The 22,022-nt window shown below is 43.4% G+C and overlaps 1 protein-coding gene across 1 annotated transcript in view; it reads left to right on the top strand.

The window, feature by feature from the left end:
- The window catches only part of LOC138968290 (tripartite motif-containing protein 2-like), a 48,764-nt gene extending 31,434 nt beyond the window's left edge, over positions 1 to 17,330 (top strand). The window contains exons 2-7 of the mRNA XM_070340849.1: positions 9,082 to 10,581; positions 12,247 to 12,510; positions 12,831 to 13,013; positions 13,611 to 13,844; positions 14,576 to 14,716; positions 15,593 to 17,330. Coding sequence (XP_070196950.1) covers positions 9,157 to 10,581; positions 12,247 to 12,510; positions 12,831 to 13,013; positions 13,611 to 13,844; positions 14,576 to 14,716; positions 15,593 to 15,745 — 2,400 coding nt within the window. The 5' untranslated portion in view covers positions 9,082 to 9,156 and the 3' untranslated portion in view covers positions 15,746 to 17,330. The remainder of the gene's footprint in view (positions 1 to 9,081; positions 10,582 to 12,246; positions 12,511 to 12,830; positions 13,014 to 13,610; positions 13,845 to 14,575; positions 14,717 to 15,592) is intronic.
- The last annotated feature ends 4,692 nt before the right edge of the window (positions 17,331 to 22,022 follow it).

Here is a 22,022-nt window from a genome sequence, read left to right as displayed (position 1 = left end):
TACTATTCTAAGTCACACGGGTATTTGGTGGACATTTTTATATATGTCTATACAATTTTGCCAGGAAAGACCCTTTTGTCAATCGTGGGATCTTTAACGTGCACACCCCAATGTAGTGTACACGAAGGGACCTCGGTTTTTCGTCTCATCCGAAAGACTAGCACTTGAACCCACCACCTAGGTTAGGAAAGGGGGGAGAAAATTGCGGCCTGACCCAGGCCTGAACACGCAACCTCTCGCTTCCGAGCGCAAGTGCGTTACCACTCGGCCACCCAGAATATTGAAGTAAATTACCACCATGAACGCTCCCCCCCCCCTCCCCCGGCCCCCCCCCCCCCCCCCTCCTCCCACCTTCCCCGTCCTTATTTTGATTTGTAAATGAAATTGTCGACATTAGAATTCCGACATCGCATTATTCAAACAGCTCCCAGCATGCATTTCGACATTCCAATGCTCACTTAAAAGAATCAAAACATTCCAATGCTCACTTAAAAAAATCAAAACATTATATTAACCGGGGTTTGAGACACGAGGGGTTTCGGGTGCTTTCGGATTCAATCTGCGGTACGTCAAAGCACCCGGCCTGGTGGGTTTTATTCAAACAACGTTAACGTTGTGCAACACCCAAAAAGCTTTTACATTAAATTGTACAGACCCTCACATAATTATATGGCAACGACATAATCATCGTTTTGTACAAACACTTCTCAATATAGCATGATTCTGGACAAATATGTTCCTCTGGTGTTAATGGTCTAATTTGTCAAATTTGTCGAAGCATATTTTCCTCTCCCCGAAGGAAAACGTTTCTCGGACCAGAGAGTATTGCTTCGACATTTTAAAGCAATTATCAATCCACCTGCTTTCTCTTTGTTCACAGCTATACTGTTCAAAAAAAGAAACGCATAGTTGCTACTTGCCAAATTTGTTTTATTTTCTAAAAAATTAACAGAAAATCCAATATTTAGATTATTTGTTTGAAATTTGGTATGGACACAGTTGAATGCACACACAGTTCATTTGCATCTTCAAATCAATCAGTCAATCAATACGATTGGGTGCCGAGGCTGTCAAGTCAGTAGGGGGTGTGACTGTCTTGAGCAGCAACAACTGCCCGGCACCTTCTGGGCATGGACTGGATCAGATGCCGGATATCTTGCTGTGGGATGGTGTCCCACTCCTCCTGAAGTGCCTGCAATAGATCGCGGTGATTTGCCGGCGCTTCTTCTCGCCTGCGCACACGTCTGTCCAATTCATCCCAGAGGTGTTCTATCGGGTTCATGTCTGGCGACATGGATGGCCAGGGAAGCACCTGGACATGGTGGTCGGTGAGGAACTGGGTGGTGAGTCGTGCTGTGTGCGGGCGAGCGTTGTCCTGCTGGAATATGGCATCCTGGTCAGCCAGAAGAGGAAGGGCGTGTGGGCGCAGAATTTCCTCCACGTATCGCTGGGCAGTTATGCGCCCTTGGACGTGCACCAGGGTGCTCCTTCCAGCGGTATTGATCGCCCCCCACACCATGACGCCTCCACCACCATGAACGGGTGCCTAATCCACACAGTTGGGCGCGTAACGTTCGTTTACTCTCCGGTAGACCCTCCTCCGACCATCATGTCGCTGGAGCAGGAAGTAGGACTCGTCGCTGAACCACACGTGTCTCCAGTGATTCCGGACGGTCCAGCGAAGGTGCTGGTTGCCCCACTGCACTCGGTTCTGGCGATGGCGGCGGGTGAGGACAGCTCCTCTGTGAGGTCTGCGAGCTCTCAAACCAGCTTCATGCAGGCGGTTCCGCACGGTCTGGTCCGATAATCGGTGTGGCCCGGGGAGAGCCTGGACAGAAGATGAGGCCGACAGGAAACGATTCCGGAGGTGGCGGAGCCGTATGAAGCGGTCGTGAGCAGCAGTTGTCGCCCTTGGTCTTCCCGCTCGTGGCAAGTCAGCAACGGAGCCAGTGGCTTGAAACCTGATCCACAGTCTACTGATGGTGCTCTGGGACACGTGAAAGTGCCTGGCGATTGCACTTTGACTTTGGCCTGCTTGTAAACGACCCAATGCAATTTGGCGGTCTTCTCTGCTCAATCGGGCCATCTTTCGTCGCTGATTTGTCGTCTGATTTCTTTGTGGCGAACAATCCGCTTTTATGGGTTTTGGAAGACATGGTGAGAGCTCAATATTCCCCGAGTTTCACGAGATTACACTGAAGCATGACGAATGGTCATGCCAAATGAGCAATTTTGACATTGTAGCCACTGATAACGCATGCGTCACGTGCAGAGCTCACTTGTGGCAATGGACGAAAGGTCGACGACCAGATAAACATTTTCTGCAGTTTGGTGGATATCCTTGTAGCCATATAATTAAATTAACCAAATATTACAAGCTATGCGTTTCTTTTTTTGAACAGTATAAGAAAGGGGAGACACTTTGCTGTTCAGGGCCGGACCAAATGAGTTGTAAGAGGGGGGGTTCCTCCTTTTGGGGGGGGGGCAAATCATCGAAGTGGCGAAGCCACAAGCGCGTGCCTGCAAAGCAGGCGTGCGAACTAGGGGGGTCCGGGGGCATGCTCCCCCGAAAATTTTTGAAAAACGGTTAAAATCTGTGCAATCTGGTGCATTCTGGGCCTTGTTTTGAGGGTTAAGAACAGCATTGTTTTGGTGCTAAAACTAGTAAAAAACAAACAAACACTCAAAGCAAGGTACATGCTTTTTCCAGGGGTGGGAACCCCTGGAACCCCCCCCCCCCCCCCCCCCCCTGGGTCCGGCCCTGCTGTTGAATTGTTTTAAAGAAACAGTCCTTCTCGCGAAAACAGTTGAGCTCATCGTCTGAAATCTGGTCCGGCATTTACATGAGTTAACTGAGATCATTCCTTCACTTGGACTCATACACAAAATTAACACCCTGGCTGCTTGCCGTGGCAAGTTAGATTGTTTTTGGTATGAATTAACTTCTTAAAAAGTCACAAATGGAATTTACGAAATTAATTCACAAATAACTTTACACTGTGTTCAGAGACCGCCCAGAATTTCCATTGTTGGTATGTGGACAAGTGAAGAGATGGTGTGTGTGTGTGTGTGTGTGTGTGTGTGTGTGTGTGTGTGTGTGTGTGTGTGTGTGTGTGTGTGTGTGTGTTCGTGCGCGCGCGCGCGTGCGTGTGTGTGTGTGTGTGTGTGTCATTGCGTATGTGTGTGTCAGTGCGTATGTGTTTTTGTATGGTGCGTATGAGTCTGTACGTGCGCGCGTGCGAGAGAGTGTCTGTAGGTCTCTGTGTGTCCCGGTCTGTATGTGTTTGTGCTGTATGGTGGTGGTGGTTGAAGGGGAAATACCCTACGTCCCCGCACAAAGATTGCCGGCTTCTGCAAATAACAGGACATCATTATATTTGATTTCCGTTCCGGGCAGTTAAACAAAGTTCATGTTTGTCTTTTCGTTTTCGTACACTGCGTTTATGTTACCTCTTCTCCATTCTGTTTAACTACCTACATGTAAATAATTAACAAATTAGCGTTTGAACGATCAGATAGGAGGCAAACTAAGGTTCTCTTGTATAAAAACAAAATTATAGACGGTTAGATAATCCGGTTAACAGCTGAATATTTTTATCGTCACTTCTCTAGATATGAAAGAGTAATGGCTTTTTGTGTATGATTTTTAAGCTATTTGAAAGTGGCGGAGAGTTTTACTCGCGCTATCCAAAGGAGCTTTGCTTGGCTATTAATTAACACTTTCGCCACAGTATGACAGAAGGTTCCTTTTGTCGAACGCGGTCACGGTGACTTTGAGATGTATCGTAAAAAAGGGCATTACGCCTGTAAAAACGGAGTAATACACTTCACACCTGCTTGTAAGTTGGGCTGGCTGAATTACATTCTGCGCGACCTCCGTAAATGAGCAGTGTAAATCCTGTTTGTTGAAGGTGGTTCGTTTTCGTTAACCAGACGGTCTCGAGATTTGTGAACTCTGAAATTGTTTGTGTTTGAAAATGGTTTATTTTGCTTTCTAATTCCTTGGAATTCAAGCCTCGGCTGATTAATTGTGTGTTTCCTTTGTGGTTTATGAAGAAAATAATGGTCTTTTGGTTAGACAATACTTATTTCAGTGTGTATAGCTGTTTAATCAGACTAGCTTAGTGAGAGTGGAAATTGATAACTCAAGTACTTAAATACACTCTAAACTGAGTGTGCAAAGCTAGTGCAGCGATAAATTCAAACGTTATATTTTCTCAAAACGGAGCTATTGCAGCGATAGTTTCAAACATTATATTTTCTCAAAACGGTGCTATTGCAGCGATAGTTTCAAACATTATATTTTCTCAAAACGGAGCTAATGCAGCGATAATTTTAAACATGTATTTTCTCAAAGTGAAGCTAGTGCAGCAATAGTTTCAAACATTATATTTTCTCAAAGCGAAGCTAGTGCAGCGATAGTTTCAAACATTATATTTTCTCAAAACGGAGATAATGCAGCGACAATTTCAAACATATATTTGCCTTAAACACAGCTATTGCAGCGATAGTTTAAAACATATATAAAAAAGATAATTATATATTATCTCAAAGCGAAGCTAGTGCAGCGATAGTTTAAAACATGTATTTGCTCAAAGCGGGGCGTCTTCAAAGCAAACACTCGTTGAAAAGACAAGTGCTTGAAGAACGTACACACATGCTGAGTTAACATTTGCACATGTCATCTCTATCACGCAGAACAGCAGTTTCTAATGTTGCCATTTTAGCTTCTTACTCCGCTCCAGGACTGGGTGGCCGAGAGGTAACGCACTTGCGCTCGGAAGCGAGAGGTTGCGAGTTCGACCCTGGGTCAGGGCGTTAGCAATTTTCTCCCCCCTTTCCTAACCTAGCTGGTGGGTTCAAGTGCTTGTCTTTCGGATGAGACGAAAAACCGAGGTCCCTTCGTGTACACTACATTGGGGTGTGCACGTTAAAGATCCCACGATTGACAAAAGGGTCTTTCCTGGCAAAATTGTATAAGCATAGATAAAAATGTCCACCAAAATACCCGTGTGACTTGGAATAATAGGCCGTGAAAAGTAGGATATGCGCCGAAATGGCTGCGATCTGCTGGCCGATGTGAATGGGTGATGTATTGTGTAAAAAAAATCCATCTCACACGGCATAAATAAATCCCTGCGCCTTGAATATGTGCGCGATATAAATTGCATAAAATGAAAATTAAAAAATTTAAATAATAAATCCCTGCGCTTAGAACTGTACCCACGGAATACGCGCGATATAAGCCTCATATTGATTGATTGATTGATTGATTGATTGATTGATTGATTGATTGATTGATTGATTGATTGATTAAACAAAGTTCATGTCGGTCTTGTTGTATTCGTCCCACTGTGTTGCTGTCTCCTCTGCTCCTCTCTTTCTACCTCCCTAGAATGGAAAATGTATTAGCTTCCAAACAAATGATCATGACCATATCAAAGCTCATAAATGAGTACGTATGGGTCATATTTTACATAATGACAAAAAATTATCAGTTGTTGCTGCAATCTGATTCTTTCCCAATTAGATGTATTTGCAGCAATCTAACTAGCTGACAGATGAACGTTGTTGATGCTTACATGTAAATAAGTGTTCAAAAAAGCTGACTGTAAAAAGAGCAATCTTTACAATCGGATTCTATCCAAAATGTATGGTGTAGATTACGCTTTTTGTTTTCTTTTCTTTTTTTTCCTCATTTGCATGCAGGTTGCTACTGTATCCTTGCTTTGTTATGCCTTGTCTCTCTCTTTTTTAACATTTTTGATTTTGATTTTGTTTACAAGCATCCTTCTTTTTAGGTCTTTTTCTTGCCTACGCCATTATTTGCAAACTGGCAGTGAGCGGTGTGGTCTGTAACCCAACAATGTCTTTTTTTGTTCCTATTTGTTAAAACTTACTTGCTGACAGGTGAACGTTGTTCTGTGTACATAACCATACAAAAGGGCTGATGGTAAGAAAACTAGCAATTTTTACCTGTGAAAAGAGGGTCATTTGTTTCGCATTGCAAATACAGGTGTCGCTAGTCCTGAGAGATTCCGCACATAGTTGGTCTCAACTTGACACATAGGTTTAGGCTGCACAGGTATTCTCAGGTAACGGGGGGTGGGGGGGACATACCTGTGGTGTCTTCTTTTGCTTCTTGACAAGGTTTCCTGTCTGTAACATTTTTTCTAACTTTGTTCGAGACCTATGGAGGTTGGAGGTGTGTGCGTATGCTGGGGGGGGGGGGGCGGTGGCGTAGTGGTGGCTGTGTGTGTTTGTGTGAGTGTATGTCTGTCTGTCTGTCTGTCTGTCTGTCTGTGTCTGCCTGTATGTTCAACTAACTGACAATTCCACGAGTTAACTGACTTTCTAACTCGCTCACTCACTCACTGGAACAAAAATGTTCGTTGCACAACGGCACACACACACACACACATACACACACACATACATACACACACACACACACACACACACACACACACACATACACTCACATAAAAAAAAACACACACACACACTCACACACACACTCACATACAAACACACACACACACACACACACTCACATACAAACACACACACACACACACACACACACACACTCACACACACACACACACACACACACACACACACACACAAAACAAAACAACAACAACCAAACGTGCTAACATATGGACTCTGACACAAACTAGTTCAAAATCATGCGTTTGAACAAGAAAAAAAATTGTTTTGCTGTTGAAGTTTTGCCTCAGGAAATAGACACGCTCGTTTTGAAATCTCATGACCGATCAGAGATGTCAACACTGATGTCAATTTGTTCATGAATAAATTATGCTCGCGGCAAGGACAGTCAAGAGAGGGAGACAAGTTCAAAACCTTGAACGACATCTGTATACTGTATAGATATATCTATGAATATACTGTATATTAATTGTTACGTAACACTCTGGTAAATATGGATGATGATGGGGAACGGGTAAATAGATTCGATTTACGGACGCAGTGGCGCAGTAGCGTGGTGGTAAGACGTCGGCCTCCTAATCGCGAGGTCGTGAGTTCGAATGACGGTCGCTGCCGCCTGGTGGGTTAAGAGTGGAGATTTTTCCGATCTCCCAGGTTAACTTATGTGCAGACCTGCTAGTGACTTAACCCCCTTCGTGTGTACACGCAAGCACAAGACCAAGTGCGCACAGAAAAGATCCTGTAATCCATGTCGGAGTTCGGTGGGTTATGGAAACACGAAAATACCCAGCATGCCTACTCAACGAAATGGACAAACGAGCTCACACGTAACCAGACAATTCTGGAACGCTGAAGAAGAAGAAGATTTACAGTGGAACCCCCCTTTAAAGACCAAAAACAATCTGAGAAAATCTGATCTGACGAAGGACGGTTTCTTAAAATTGGGGTAAATTTAGAGAGGCTGTGAACAGAAAATCTGGTCTGACGAAGGATGGTTTCTTAAAATTGGGGTAAATTTAGAGAGGCTGTGAACAGAAAATCTGGTCTGACGAAGGACGGTTTCTTAAAATTGGGGTAAATTTAGAGAGATCTAGAGAGGCTGTGAACAGAAAATCTGGTCTGACGAAGGATGGTTTCTTAAAATTGGGGTAAATTTAGAGAGGCTGTGAACAGAAAATCTGGTCTGACTAAGGACGGTTTCTTAAAATTGGGGTAAATTTAGAGAGGCTGTGAACAGAAAATCTGGTCTGATGAAGGACGGTTTCTTAAAATTGGGGGAAATTTAGAGAGGCTGGGAACAGAAAATCTGGTAATCGGGGTCTCAAAAGGAGAGATCCATTGTAATCGATATCTGGTCCTGTGTTCATGTGTTCATTTGTATGACAGTAAGTCGGAATATGTGCAATCGATTTGGTCCGTATTTGGTTTTAAACAGTGTTTTATTCAACAATGTATTTGCGCATGATGGTTAACGTGTGTGGTCGTCTCATATCGATCACAAATCGGCTTGGTCCGATCTTGTTTCTTAATTGATCAGCATTAAGAATTCTATATTGCTATCGGCATATAAGGTCATGGCTATTGATGAAACGCAAGAGACACCTCCCTACTGACCATGTTTATTGTTAAAGACGTATTACTACCCTTGGAAACTATGGTGTGTGCGTGTGTTCAAATGGAAGAACGTTCTTATTTCGCGTAATTTCATGTTACTCAAGGTTATAGTTCAAACGCATAAGATACCTCTACATTGTTAATTATCAATCGATCTGAGATCATCATCATCATCATCATCATCATCATCATCATCATCATCATCATCATCATCATCATCATCATCATCATCATCATCGTCGTCGTCGTCGTCATCATCATCGTCATCATCAGCATCAGCATCATCAGCATCATCATTGTTTCCTTTGTGTTTTAAACACACTGGGCTGAAGGAAAACTTGAATCCTGGGATTGTTATCATTGTTGAATCCTGGGATTGTTATCATTGTTGAATCCTGGGATTGTTATCATTGTTGAATCCTGGGATTGTTATCATTGTTGAATCCTGGGATTGTTATCATTGTTGAATCCTGGGATTGTTATCATTGTTGAATCCTGGGATTGTTATCATTGTTGAATCCTGGGATTGTTATCATTGTTGAATCCTGGGATTGTTATCATTGTTGAATCCTGGGATTGTTATCATTGTTGAATCCTGGGATTGTTATCATTGTTGAATCCTGGGATTGTTATCATTGTTGAATCCTGGGATTGTTATCATTGTTGAATCCTGGGATTGTTATCATTGTTGAATCCTGGGATTGTTATCATTGTTGAATCCTGGGATTGTTATCATTGTTGAATCCTGGGATTGTTATCATTGTTGAATCCTGGGATTGTTATCATTGTTGAATCCTGGGATTGTTATCATTGTTGAATCCTGGGATTGTTATCATTGTTGAATCCTGGGATTGTTATCATTGTTGAATCCTGGGATTGTTATCATTGTTGAATCCTGGGATTGTTATCATTGTTGAATCCTGGGATTGTTATCATTTGCAGCAGCAGTACAAACACAGAATGCAATAACAAAGGAACCATTTTAAAGGCAATAACGTTCTCTCTTTGTTGCAGGTTGAGAGTAAATAACACACACCAAGCACAACACCACCACCAACAACAACAACGACAATCTCTACCATCATCATCATGGCCAACAACAACCGCTCTCCAGTGGTGCGGCAGATCAACCGAGAGCTGCTGAGCTGCGGTATTTGCCTGGGACAGTATCGACGCCCCAAAGTCCTGCCGTGTCTCCACACTTTCTGTCAGAACTGCCTGGCATCCTACGTCCCCCCTCACAGCCTCGCCGTCACCTGTCCCGTGTGTCGCCAGCCTTCAATCCTCCCTCTGGAAGGAGTGGCAGGGCTGCAGACTAACTTCTTTGTGACCAACTTAATGGACGTTGTGGCGTGCGGTGGTAGCAGTGGTTGTACGAGCAGTACGTGCGAGGTAGAAGACGCGCGCGCTGTGTCAAAGTGTCTGGACTGTGACATCTTTCTGTGCGACCTCTGCACGGACCTACACTGCAGTATGGAGGTCGGGGTGGAGAGGGGGGAGGAGGAGGACGATGAGGTGGTAGGGATTCTCTCAACACCTCACACCGTGGTAGGGGTGGACCAGATCTCCGGGACCACAGACAGTGACGAAACTCCGCACCTGGTGTGTCCCAGCCACTTCGGCAACTCCCTGCAGTACTACTGCACGCAGTGTGAGACGGCGGTGTGCGCGGACTGCACGGACATCGAGCACATAGGCCACGCGCATATCTCACTCAGGGACGCCATCGAGCAGCAGAAGTGCGAGCTCCTCAAGCTCGTCGCCCAGGTCAGAGACCAGGCCCCAGTGGTGGAGGACTCCATCACCCTCGTCACCGACGTCAGCAAGGCGCTGGAGAAGCGGTCCCATGAGGTGGAGCAGCAGATCTCCAACGCCTTCAACGAGCTGTCTAAGGCGATGGACGAGAGGAAGAACTCGCTGCTGGGGGAGCTCAGCGACGCCTTCTCCGCCAAGCAGGGGGTGCTCAACGAGCAGAAGGAAGCCCTGGAGTCGTTCCTGGACAAGATGCAGACCTCGTGCGACTTCACGGCGGAGTCGCTCAACCACGGGAACGAGACGGAGATCCTGCTGCTGAAGAAGGAGATGTCCCAGAAGCTGGAAGAGCTGGCCATGGCCAAGCCTCAGTTCCTCCCCGAGCAGAACGACTTCCTCGTGTTCGACGACACGGCCTTGCAAAGCCTGAAGAAGTCTCTCTGCGGTTTAGGCGCGCTCCACACGAACAGTGCTGTGGCTCACGAAACCATCGCGTCTGGTGAGGGCTTAAGACAGTGTTATGCGGGTCGCCCTTGCGTTGTGACCGTGACGGCCAAAGACCGTAACGGTGACCTGGTCAAGTGTGGTTACGCTCCGGTGACCGCGCTGGTAACTGCGGACGGGTCCGAGGACCAGGTTCACCCCACCGTGACGGACCACCGCAACGGGACGTATGACGTCACCTACACTCTGAAGACGGAAGGCCGATACCAGCTTGACTTGATGATGTTCGCTCAGCACATCAAGGGGTCGCCTTTCAAGGTAATATGTCATCATTGAACGAAAGCCAATGTTTGAGTGAAGCCTGTTCAATTACATGAAATTCATGAACAACTTTTCATTGAAGCTCAGTTTGGGGCGCCAGCTTAAACTGTCTGAAAGAGATCGTCATTTAACTTTTTAACTTGTTTAAAACATTGCTTGTAGTTTATGTGTGTTTGTGTTTGTATAAGAAGCGATGTATCTCAAAAACAACACTGTTTTTAAATGCTACGTTTTTTTGTCTGGCCTTATCGGCTGCGGAATTAATCAAATTTAAGAGATTTTTGTCTGTACTCAATCTGCATTTTTGAAACAACACCAAACGGCGAAGAAAAATAAAATCAGTAAAAATACAGGATCGAGGTTTCACAATAAAAGCTTGAAATATTATATACATTTATTTTTTCATTTTCGTTACTTTCGCTTGGAAATTTGGGTCACATCCTCACAGTGGAAAGCAAGCAGCAACAGAGTCGAGCTACCTAGGTGTGTGCGTATTTAGGTGTAATCAGCCGCCTGCACTTAATGGCAGAATGACCGAGGTCTTTTACGTGCCGCAGTGGTGACACGGGTGTGGAACCAGGATACCGTCTCCAAGTCTGCACATACAGTTGACCCGTGTCCGTTCAGGCCCGGGTTCGAACCTGCGACCTCTGGATCACAAGTCTGCCTAGTTCTCTACTAACTGAGCTACCGGGACACCGGGAAACAAACTAAACGCTGGAGAAAAATAAAATCGATGAAAATACAGGATCGAGGCCTTACAATAAAAGCTTGCTTGAAATATTATACTGATTAATCTTCTCAGCATATATATATATATATATATAACCACGTTATGTCACAAATAGACTCTAGTTCTGGGGACAGAAAAACAAATTTAGCATAGACATAGACATAGACATAGACATAGACATAGATATAGACATAGACATAGACATAGACATAGACATAGACATAGACATAGACATAGATATAGACATAGACATAGACATAGACATAGACATAGATATAGACATAGACATAGACATAGACATAGATATAGACATAGATATAGACATAGATATAGACATAGACATAGACATAGACATAGACATAGATATAGACATAGACATAGACATAGACATAGATATAGACATAGACATAGACATAGACATAGACATAGATATAGACATAGACATAGACATAGACATAGACATAGATATAGACATAGACATAGACATAGACATAGATATAGACATAGACATAGATATAGACATAGACATAGACATAGACATAGATATAGACATAGACATAGACATAGACATAGACATAGATATAGACATAGACATAGACATAGACATAGATATAGACATAGACATAGACATAGACATAGATATAGACATAGACATAGACATAGACATAGATATAGACATAGACATAGACATAGATATAGACATAGACATAGACATAGACATAGACATAGACATAGATATAGACATAGACATAGACATAGACATAGATATAGACATAGACATAGAACACTTTATTATCTCAACGAGGAGAAACTCAGGTGTGGTGTATACAGCATTACAATAAACAACATAAAACGTTAGAACATAAATACAATATCGAGGATAGCATAGCACTGATTTATAGCGGTTTCTTGTCCTTTCTCTAACACAGGTGAAGTGTGTGGCGGGGGGAGAAGAAGCCGACACGCTGAGCGGGACGTCCAAGATCCCTCGCACCGCTGCCGTCAAGCAGAAGGGGACCAAGCGCCCCTCCAGCTCGCGCTCACACGGCTCAACCAACCGCCGCTCCAACCCCATCGAGGACGACCTTCTCTTCAAGGTCGGGATCAAAGGTCGCAACAAGGGGGAGTTCACCAACCCTCAGGGACTGTGTTGCACCACTGGCAGAGTCCTGGTAGCTGATAGCAATAATCAGGTGAGTGGAGGAGGTTGTAAGGTCGTAATAAGGAGGGTGGAAAGGTCGCAACAAGGAGGGGACAAAGGTCGCAACAAGGGAGAGTTCACCAACCCTCAGGGCCTGTGCTGCACCACGGGGAGAGTCCTGGTGGCTGACAGAAATAATCAGGTGAGTGGAGGGGGTTTAAAGGTCGTTACGAGGAGGGTTGGAACGTCGCTAAACTGGGGTTGGAAGGTCGTTACTAGGGGGTTGGAAGTTCGTTACAAGGAGGGGTGAAAAGGCTGCAATATAAATGCACTATTGTTTCATTATTATCAAAATGCTCTGTCCTTTACCAGGTGGTGCAGGTGTTCTCCAACACAGGTGAATGCCGCCTCCGCTTCGGGTCAGCAGGGAGGGTGGCGGGCAAGATCCAGAGACCGACAGGTGTGGCGGTCACTCTCAACGGTAATTACCTGGTGGCCGACTACGACAACAAGTGGGTCAGCGTCTTTGCTCCTGATGGCAAATACCTCAACAAGGTCAGTTTTTCTCAATATAAATGCAAAAACAGGTAGACTGCTAAAATTCCAAAATTCAGAATCAACAAACAAGACTTGTAGGTTATTGGAACGTTTCATTATTGACAAAACAAAACGTTACATTTTGAAGGTTAATTCAAATCCTCAATAGAGTTCACGTTTCCGTTAATGATTTTTTTTCCATTGTATTAACAACACACAAACTGCTAAATTCGACTTTAAACATGCTGGCAATTTCAGGTTAACACGAGATTTCACATCACGGAACTGTATTAAAGACAAACGATACCGATCGATTGAACAAACCGAGACTTCTATTCCTGACCATCAGAAAGCGAAACAAAGTCCGAGAAGACTTTATAATGCGAATAATAGCGTCACGTAAACACTCTGTAAGTTCTCCTGCGTGTCTCCCAGAAACTGACAAAAACATTCGAGAACGAAGTTTGTCTCGGTGACTCCGGCATATCAGCGGGAGAAAATTAATCGTAAGGACATTGCTACTGCTAGGCTGTGCTTGTATTGGTATCATATCTTATTAAGGACACCGCTAGGTTGTGCATGTATTGGTATCGTATATCATTAATGTGTCCACAGATCGGCACGGGGCGGCTGCAAGGTCCCAAGGGCGTGGCGGTGGACAACAACGGTCACATCATCGTGGTGGACAACAAGGCCAGCGCTGTGCTGGTCTTCCAGAACAACGGCAAACTGCTGCACAAGTTTGGTTCCCGTGGCAACGACGACACCCAGTTTGCTGGGCCTCACTACGCCGCCATTACCAAGGACAACGACATCGTCATCACTGACTTCCATAACCACTGTGTCAAGGTCGGTGTTCTGTGCGAGTGCGGTGAAGGTCAAGGTCATGTCTGTATTTAAGGGGGGGGGGGGGGGGGGGGGTCATGCGTTCCGGAAACCCTTTCCCCTTTCTCCGGCAAATGTACCTTTTGCACTCTAGGAGAGACCCAAAATACAAAAGGTAAATTTGCCGGATAAAGGGGAAGGGGCTTCCGGAACTACTTTATTATCCAATTGCTGGGTAAGTTCGGGTCGCTTCCTCCCAGTGGAAAGCTAGCAGCAACAAGAGTCGCGCTACTCAGGTGTGTGCTTGTTTAGGTGTTATCAGCCTCCTGCACTTATGATGGAAGAATGACCGAGGTATTGTACGTGGTACTGTGGTGACACGGTGGTGGGACATAGTTACCGACTCTGAGTCTGCACACAAAGTTGACCCGTGTCAGTCCCAGCCTGGATTGGAACCCGTGAACCTAGGATCATAAGTTCAATTCTCTACCCACTGAGCTACCACAAGTCCCCTGTGCGAGTGCGTCGAGGGTGAAGGTCGAGATCCCGTAAACCCTGCACCCAAACACAACACCTCTATCCACGATTTTACCTAAGGATAACTATATTATTATTGGTTGTCGGGGCATTAAAAAACAAAAAGCATACAGGTTGTATGGATGTTGAAAAGCAAGAACAAACACAATGAGAACGATTCCTCCGAGTGTTAGACTACTGAAATGGTGTAGTATAGTAATGATCGTGCTTTGTTTCAGGTGTTTGACTCTGAAGGGTCTTTCGTGTTTACCTTTGGCTCCAACGGGGAGGGCAACGGTCAGTTCAACGCCCCCACAGGTGTGGCAGTCGACCCCAATGGCAACATCCTCGTGGCTGACTGGGGCAACTCGCGCATACAGGTGTGTATAATGATGAACAGTGAAGTCCTCTTTTTAAGACTCCGTGAATGTAGACTCCCCCTCCCCTTCCCCCTCCCCCTTCAGACCTTGCTTTTTTGTTTTGCTTTTTTTTTGTTTTGATTTTCTAGTTCAAGTCTACCGGCACGGTTGGCCTAGTGGTAAGGCGTCCGCCCCGTGATCGGGAGGTCGTGGGTTCGAACCCCGGCCGGGTCATACCTAAGACTTTAAAATTGGCAATCTAGTGGCTGCTCCGCCTGGCGTCTGGCATTATGGGGTTAGTGCTAGGACGGGTTGGTCCGGTGTCAGAATAATGTGACTGGGTGAGACATGAAGCCTGTGCTGCGACTTCTGTCTTGTGTGTGGCCCACGTTATATGTCAAAGCAGCACCGCCCTGATATGGCCCTTCGTGGTCGGCTGGGCGTTAAGCAAACAAACAAACAAACAAAGTTCAAGTCTATGTAAATTTACCTCCAGTATAAGACTTATACTTCTTTTCAAGACCTGCTTTTTCTCAGATTTGTCATAGGTCTTAACAGTGGGACCCCTCTGCACACCTTGTTGCCATGTCATTTCTGCTTTGTACAGAAAACAGCAACATGCGATAATGATAATAATGACAAATAATATTGCTCGAACCACAGGAATCTATAGTCTCCGCGCTTTGCATATTAACTGTTCTTCTGGTTAATAATTGTGTTGTCCACCATCATGACAACTTGTGTAACTTAGCATTGTTATGGTCACGTCAAATAAGCATTTGCTTGAGTTCGTGTCCTAGCTGCATTTTTGTCAATTGTTTCATGTCATGTATTTTGAATAAAATTGTGGTTAAACAAAAAAACACCATAATTCACACCTGTGTTTTCGTTGTGCAGGTGTTCGACAAGAACGGATCCTTCCTGTCCTACGTGAACACGTCAGCGGAACCTCTGTACGGACCTCAGGGACTGGCCATCACGTCAGACGGGCAGGTGGTCGTGGCGGACTCGGGCAACCACTGCATCAAGTTCTACAGATACCTGCAGTAGGCCGCTACATTGGGATTCGTCAGTGCATAACGTTCTACAAATGCCTGCAGTAGGGCCGCTAGATACTTGGGTCTACATTGGGATGCGTCACATTTGTCAGATACTCTGCAAACACTGCATCAAGTGCTAGACACTTGGGATGCGTCACATTCGTCGTCACTGCATCAATTAAGTTCTACAAGTACCTGCAGTATGCCGCTATATACTTTGACATGCAATTTGCTAGATACTAAAAGACTGATGCTTTGACTATTGCTTTTGGATGTGTCACATTTGTCAGATACTCCGAGCGGTCGTGGCAAATACTGTGGTTATCACTGTATTAATTTCTATCAATACCTGCAGTTAGCCGCTTTATACTTTGACCTGCATTTGGATTCGTCACTGCATCAGGTTCTACCAAATACCTGTAGTAGGCTGCTAGCTATTAATATTTCTACAAGCATTGCGATGTGTCACATTCTTCATTGCATTAGGTTCTACAAATACCTGCAGTAGGCTGCTAGATGCTTCGACCTGCTTTGGGATGCGTCACATTTGTCAGATACTCCTAGACGGTTCGTGGCATATTGTGGCAATCATTGCATCAAGATCCACCAATTCCTGCAGTAAGCCCGCTAGATATTTCGATTTGCTTTGGGATTCGTCAGTGCATAAAGTTCTACAGATATCTGCAGCAATTAGCCGGTTTTACCGTTTATACTTTGACCTGCATTGAGATTCGTTACATTCGTCACTGCATCAAGTTTTACAAATTCCTGCAGTAGATTGGTTGATACTTCAACCCATTCTGATAATCATCGGTCCCCGCTATCGCTCATGGTCTCTCTGACAGGATGTATAATTACTGCGCGGAATCTATCAAAACAAGAATACAGAGTTACCTCCCAGCTGAGACGAAAGTGATTGCAGATTGGCCGACTTCGACAGTGATCTCCGTTCTGTTCTTCACGGTTATGATAAAGACATCGTTTAAGGTTAAAACAAGTCGAAATGTTGAGACTGCTGTGGGAAGGAGACCGTGATATTGTTGCATCACTCCCAACTGGTTACGGAAAAAAGTATCGTCTGCTTCGTAGCCAAAGTTGATTATCACGTGACACTTTTGCCATACTTAGAGTTGTTTGCACAGTAAATAACCCTGCGAAAGATAGCTCACTTGAATCTCTCTTACATATCAATTCCTTTGTAATTTAAAAAATACACAACACCATGAAAAATCATTATCGACGATCGCGAATCACCCCCCGCGGGTTAGAGGGAAGAATTTACCCGATGCTCCCCAGCATGTCGTAAGAGGCGACTAACGGATTCTGTTTCTCCTTTTACCCTTGTTAAGTGTTTCTTGTATAGAATATAGTCAATTTTTGTAAAGATTTTTAGTCAAGCAGTATGTAAGAAATGTTAAGTCCTTTGTACTGGAAACTTGCATTCTCCCAGTAAGGTAATATATTGTACTACGTTGCAAGCCCCTGGAGCAAATTTTTGATTAGTGCTTTTGTGAACAAGAAACAATTGACAAGTGGCTCTATCCCATCTCCCCCCTTTCCCCGTCGCGATATAACCTTCGTGGTTGAAAACGACGTTAAACACCAAATAAACAAATAAAGAAAGATCGTGAATCTGCTTATATCAATAACACATTACAAAAAGCTCTAAATATGTAAACAAAATCGATTTCTTACCCACAGAAAGAAAACCAAGGCATCCTTTTAGGGACTATGAATGTAGATGTAAATGCTTGTATAACTGTGTTTTAATTTTAAATGTGTCAAGCGCAAAGAGCATCATTAATTGTAAAGTTATGATGTTGCGCTATGTAAATGCTCATTTATTATTATTATTATTATTATTATTATTATTATTATTATTATTATTATAAATGAGACCCGAAGGGAAGTAACTCATTTTGACCTGAGTTCAGGATGACTTCAACCTGCATTGGAATGCGTCACATTTGTCAGATACTCCGAGCGGTTGTGGCATACCGTGGCAATCATTGCATCAGATTCTACAGATATCCGCTAGATTATTGGACCTGTTTTGGGATGTGTCACATTCGTCACTGCATACATTTCTACAAACGTCTGCAACATTTCTACAAATGTCTGCAGTAGGCTGCTATATACTTCAATCTGCATTGGATGGAAGATGGCGTCACTTATTATTGCAAGTGTCTGACTCTGAACAGACTTGTTCAAGCGTCACCTTAACCTGCTCTATATGGACTACTACATCACAGATGCTAGTTATAATTATGTGGTGTTCAAACTTTGCAAATATCAACCTCAATCGACCACACGCAAGTGACTGCATTCCGTTCTTTAAAACATGACCTGAGCTCCGTACAGTCAAGATCGTTTTGTGATCTGTATTCTATTCCAGATGGTGTGGACCAACTAGCTCTGTTTTAACCTCTACGATGATGTTGCCAATGGTTTTTGTGGACCACTTCTTGGTCCTGTTGGAGTCTGATTCGACCAGTTTTACTTGCAACAAAAATAGCGTCAGGTGACTTGTGCTTTTTGGAATCGAACAAACACTATTGGATTCAAGCCGGTCCCTAATTGAGCCCGAAGTCGACTTCGCGAAGTCCTTTTACCGCAAACAGTGCTAAAGCTCCGTGCGACCAGCTTCGCGAAGTCCTTTTACCGCAAACAGTGCTAAAGCTCCGTGCGACCAGCTTCGCGAAGCATACTTTGCGTAGTCAACTTCACCCAACAAAGTGACATCTTGTGTACTAATAATGCTATTTACAGTTCAGCATAAAGGCGAAATTTTGCTGACAGTAAAATGAGATGAATTCAATGAATTCTTTGTATGTAATGATCTGAGAACCAGTGCACACCTTGTCGCTTTCAGCGGAGGGAGAGACATCCTTCTTGCATAATAGTCCAGGTGTTCTTGCTTTGTAGATTAACGATGTTCTGATCACGTGTGTGTTAGCGTGCGTGCGTGTATGTGTGCGGGCGAGCATTGGTGCGTGTGTTTGTGTATTTGCATGCGTTTGTTTGTTGTTGTTTTGTCTACATTATTCAAACTGCTGCTAGTCTGTGTTACCCACATACTTAAATACGACAGGGAGAGGCGATGCAGTATGTAATAAACCGTAAACACTAATTTAATTAATTTAAGGCAAATGGGCAATACCCATTGTTTGTCGATTCTTGAGTTGCGTAGTGTAACGTAAAATGATATACTTCAGGTGGATCCGTTTGTGAATCAAATCATCTTCTGTGTGATAGTGTCCAAAGGTCATTGTTTGCATGTAAAATACAATCGCGTGTTGTCATTTAACGTCCTCAAACCGGAATCAACCGCGGCGGCCATTTTACTTACCTCTCTATAAGGTCCCAAAGACATGAAGCTGTCACGTGCGTTGTGTACCACGTGGGTGAAAATAATGGATTGATTCTATACTACCCGTCATAAAAAAAATTAGGCAGATGCGTTTGAGGGCAGATCTTTCTGATGAGGCTCTTTATTGTAAAACCAATTATATGACCGAGAAGGCCATAAGTGCATTTGGAAGCTTTCATTTTTCTTAATGCCTGCTAATTTTTACATTTAGTCAATTTTTGACTAAATGTTTTAACATAGAGGGCGGAATCGAGACGAGGGTCGTGGTGTATGTGTGTGTGTGTGTGTGTGTGTGTGTGTGTGTGTGTGTGTGTGTGTGTGTGTGTGTGTTTGTGTTTGTGTAGAGCGATTCAGAGTAAACTACTGGACCGATCTGTATGAACTTTTTCATGAGAGTTCCTGGGTATGATATTCCCAGACGGTTTTTTCATGTTTTCGATAAATGTCTTTGATGACGTCATATCCGGCATTTTGTAAAAGTTGAGGCGGCACTGTCACACCCTCATTTTTTGATAAAACTGATTGATTGAAATTTTGGCCAAGCAATCTTCGACGAAGGCCGGACTTTGGTATTGCATTTCAGCTTGGAGGCTTAAAAATAATGACTTTGGTAATCAAAAATCTGAAAATTGTAATTAAAAGTATTTTTTTATAAAACGATCCAAAATTACGTTTATTGTATTCTTCATCATTTTCTGATTCAAAAAAATATAAATATGTTATATTCGTATTAAAAACAAGCTCTGAAAATTAAAAATATAAAAATTATGATTAAAATTAAATTTCCGAAATCGATTTAGAAACAATTTCATCTTATTCCTTGTCCGTTCCTGATTCCAAAAACATATAGATATGATATGTTTGGATTAAAAACACGTTCAGAGAGTTAAACAGAATAGAGATATAGAAAAGCGTGCTATCCTCCTCAGCGCAACCGGTACCGCGCTTTTCTGAATTGTTAATTTCACTGCCTTTGCAACGAGCGGTGGACAGACGATGTTATGAGTGTACGGTCTTGCGGAAAAAAATGCAATGCGTTCAGTTTCATTCTGTGAGTTCGACTGAGCTTGACTAAATGTTGTATTTCGCCTTACGCGACTTGTTTTATTTGTTTCTGTTCAGTCGGACAAGGTACATCTTTAGTTATTGTTTACACTTTCTGGCATGTCGCAAAACAGCAGAATAATATCTCCAAAGAACTAAGATTCCATGTGTAGTTTACGACAGGTGTTAGCACAAATCATTAAAAGTGTGAAGGCAATGCGTTAAGAAGTTACTTAAAATGTACCGTTTTTTGTCTCGCCTTCTGAGAGGATTGACACCAACACCGTTCAACATGCCATAGCGGTCATGTTTAACACGATATATGTGAACAAAACTGACTGTTTTGGATGGAGATTTGATTGTTCTGTCTAATGACATGCAGAACATGTTTCGTTTCAGTTGTTCGGATTTTTTGTCGATTTTAACGCAGGCACTTTGATTTTGCGAATTTGATTTTGGGGGGTGTCTGTGTTGTAGGTTCCACGGTATAGACACTACGCAGTGGAAACTCAATCTGTTTTCTGAATAAGGTAGGGGCGGAATGAATGGCCTTCTAATTCTCGGTCATATAATTAGTTTTACAATCAACAGCCTTATCAGAAAGATCTGCCCTCAAACACATCTGCCTAGTGTTTTTTTGATGACGGTAGTATAGTAACAAAAAATGTGTAAACCAGAATGAACTTGTTTGGGGAGTGAACTTTATCCATTGTCGTGTTTGTTTGCAGATCTATGCATCAGTTTTGCTTTTTGTAATCAAGAATCAAATTACCTTTTGCGGAAGTGTACCAAAGTGACTGTGTGCATACAAATGATTGTTGCCATGGTTTGCTTCGTGCAAGACCAGTGTGATTTGTTTTGGCCAGTGATCTTAATAAGTTTGAATGTTTTTTTCGAAGACACTTTGCTCTCCGTGTTCTTGTATCTCGCGTTGCCTGAATTGCATTCCACTGCCATGCCTCTTTGTGAATAAGTGTGTGCGTGTCTGTGTGTGTGTGTGTGTGTGTCTGTCTGTCCGAGCTGTCTGGCTAGCTTCCTGGATGTGTGTGTGTGTGTGTGTGTGTTTGTGTGTGTGTTGTTTTGTGTGCGTGCGCGTATGTGTGTGTGTGTGTGTGCATATGTGTGTGTGTGTGTGTGTGTGTGTGTGTGTGTGATTTGTCTTGCAAAGTCATCGTCGAAAAGGCCATATGCTTCATTTTGTTTGCGATGTACTAGGCTTAATGGTGTAAATAAGTGCCAGTTTCTGTCGGTTCTTTGTTTGAAGACATATCACTGTACTTTATCGTTTAACTGCATTCCATTTGTGATTGTTCTTAAACTTTATAAGCTTTTAGTAAGAAAGTGTGTGTACTTTTCCTGATCGTCTTAAAATTGATGTGTTCAATGTTGTCATGTCAAAAGTTTGGGCAAGAGCGAAAAGCATAACGCCATATGAATGCAAGCACATTTTACATGCGTTAATTCTGTAAATGTCTGTGTACATTTGAAAAAACAAAAACATTCTGTGTACAATCTTTTAACCTCACCCCGTGTGCTTTTTATAACAATAACGCTGTTTCATATCTGTGTGTGTACTACATGTTGCTTGTTCGCCTTAATGCTGAGTCTGCAATTAAATGTTGAAAGAGAGTCAGTGTTTGTGAGTTAGTGCTTGTGTGTGTGTGTGTGTGTGTGTGTGTGTGTGTGTGTGTGTGTGTGTGTGTGTGTGTGTGAGAGAGAGAGAGAGAGAGAGAGAGAGAGAGTGTGTGTGTGTGTGTGTGTTCGTGCGTGACAGGCTGTCTGTGTTTGGGTCTGAATCTCTCTCTCTCTCTTTAGCTTATTTATCGGTTTGTTTTACTTGTTTATCATTCATCAAAAAAAATGTATTAGATGT

The sequence above is a fragment of the Littorina saxatilis genome, linkage group LG6 (assembly GCF_037325665.1).
Source record: "Littorina saxatilis isolate snail1 linkage group LG6, US_GU_Lsax_2.0, whole genome shotgun sequence".
Taxonomy (NCBI): domain Eukaryota; kingdom Metazoa; phylum Mollusca; class Gastropoda; order Littorinimorpha; family Littorinidae; genus Littorina; species Littorina saxatilis.
The sequence above is the reverse complement of the archived record's forward strand: the minus strand, read 5'-3'. Positions and strand labels throughout refer to the sequence as shown.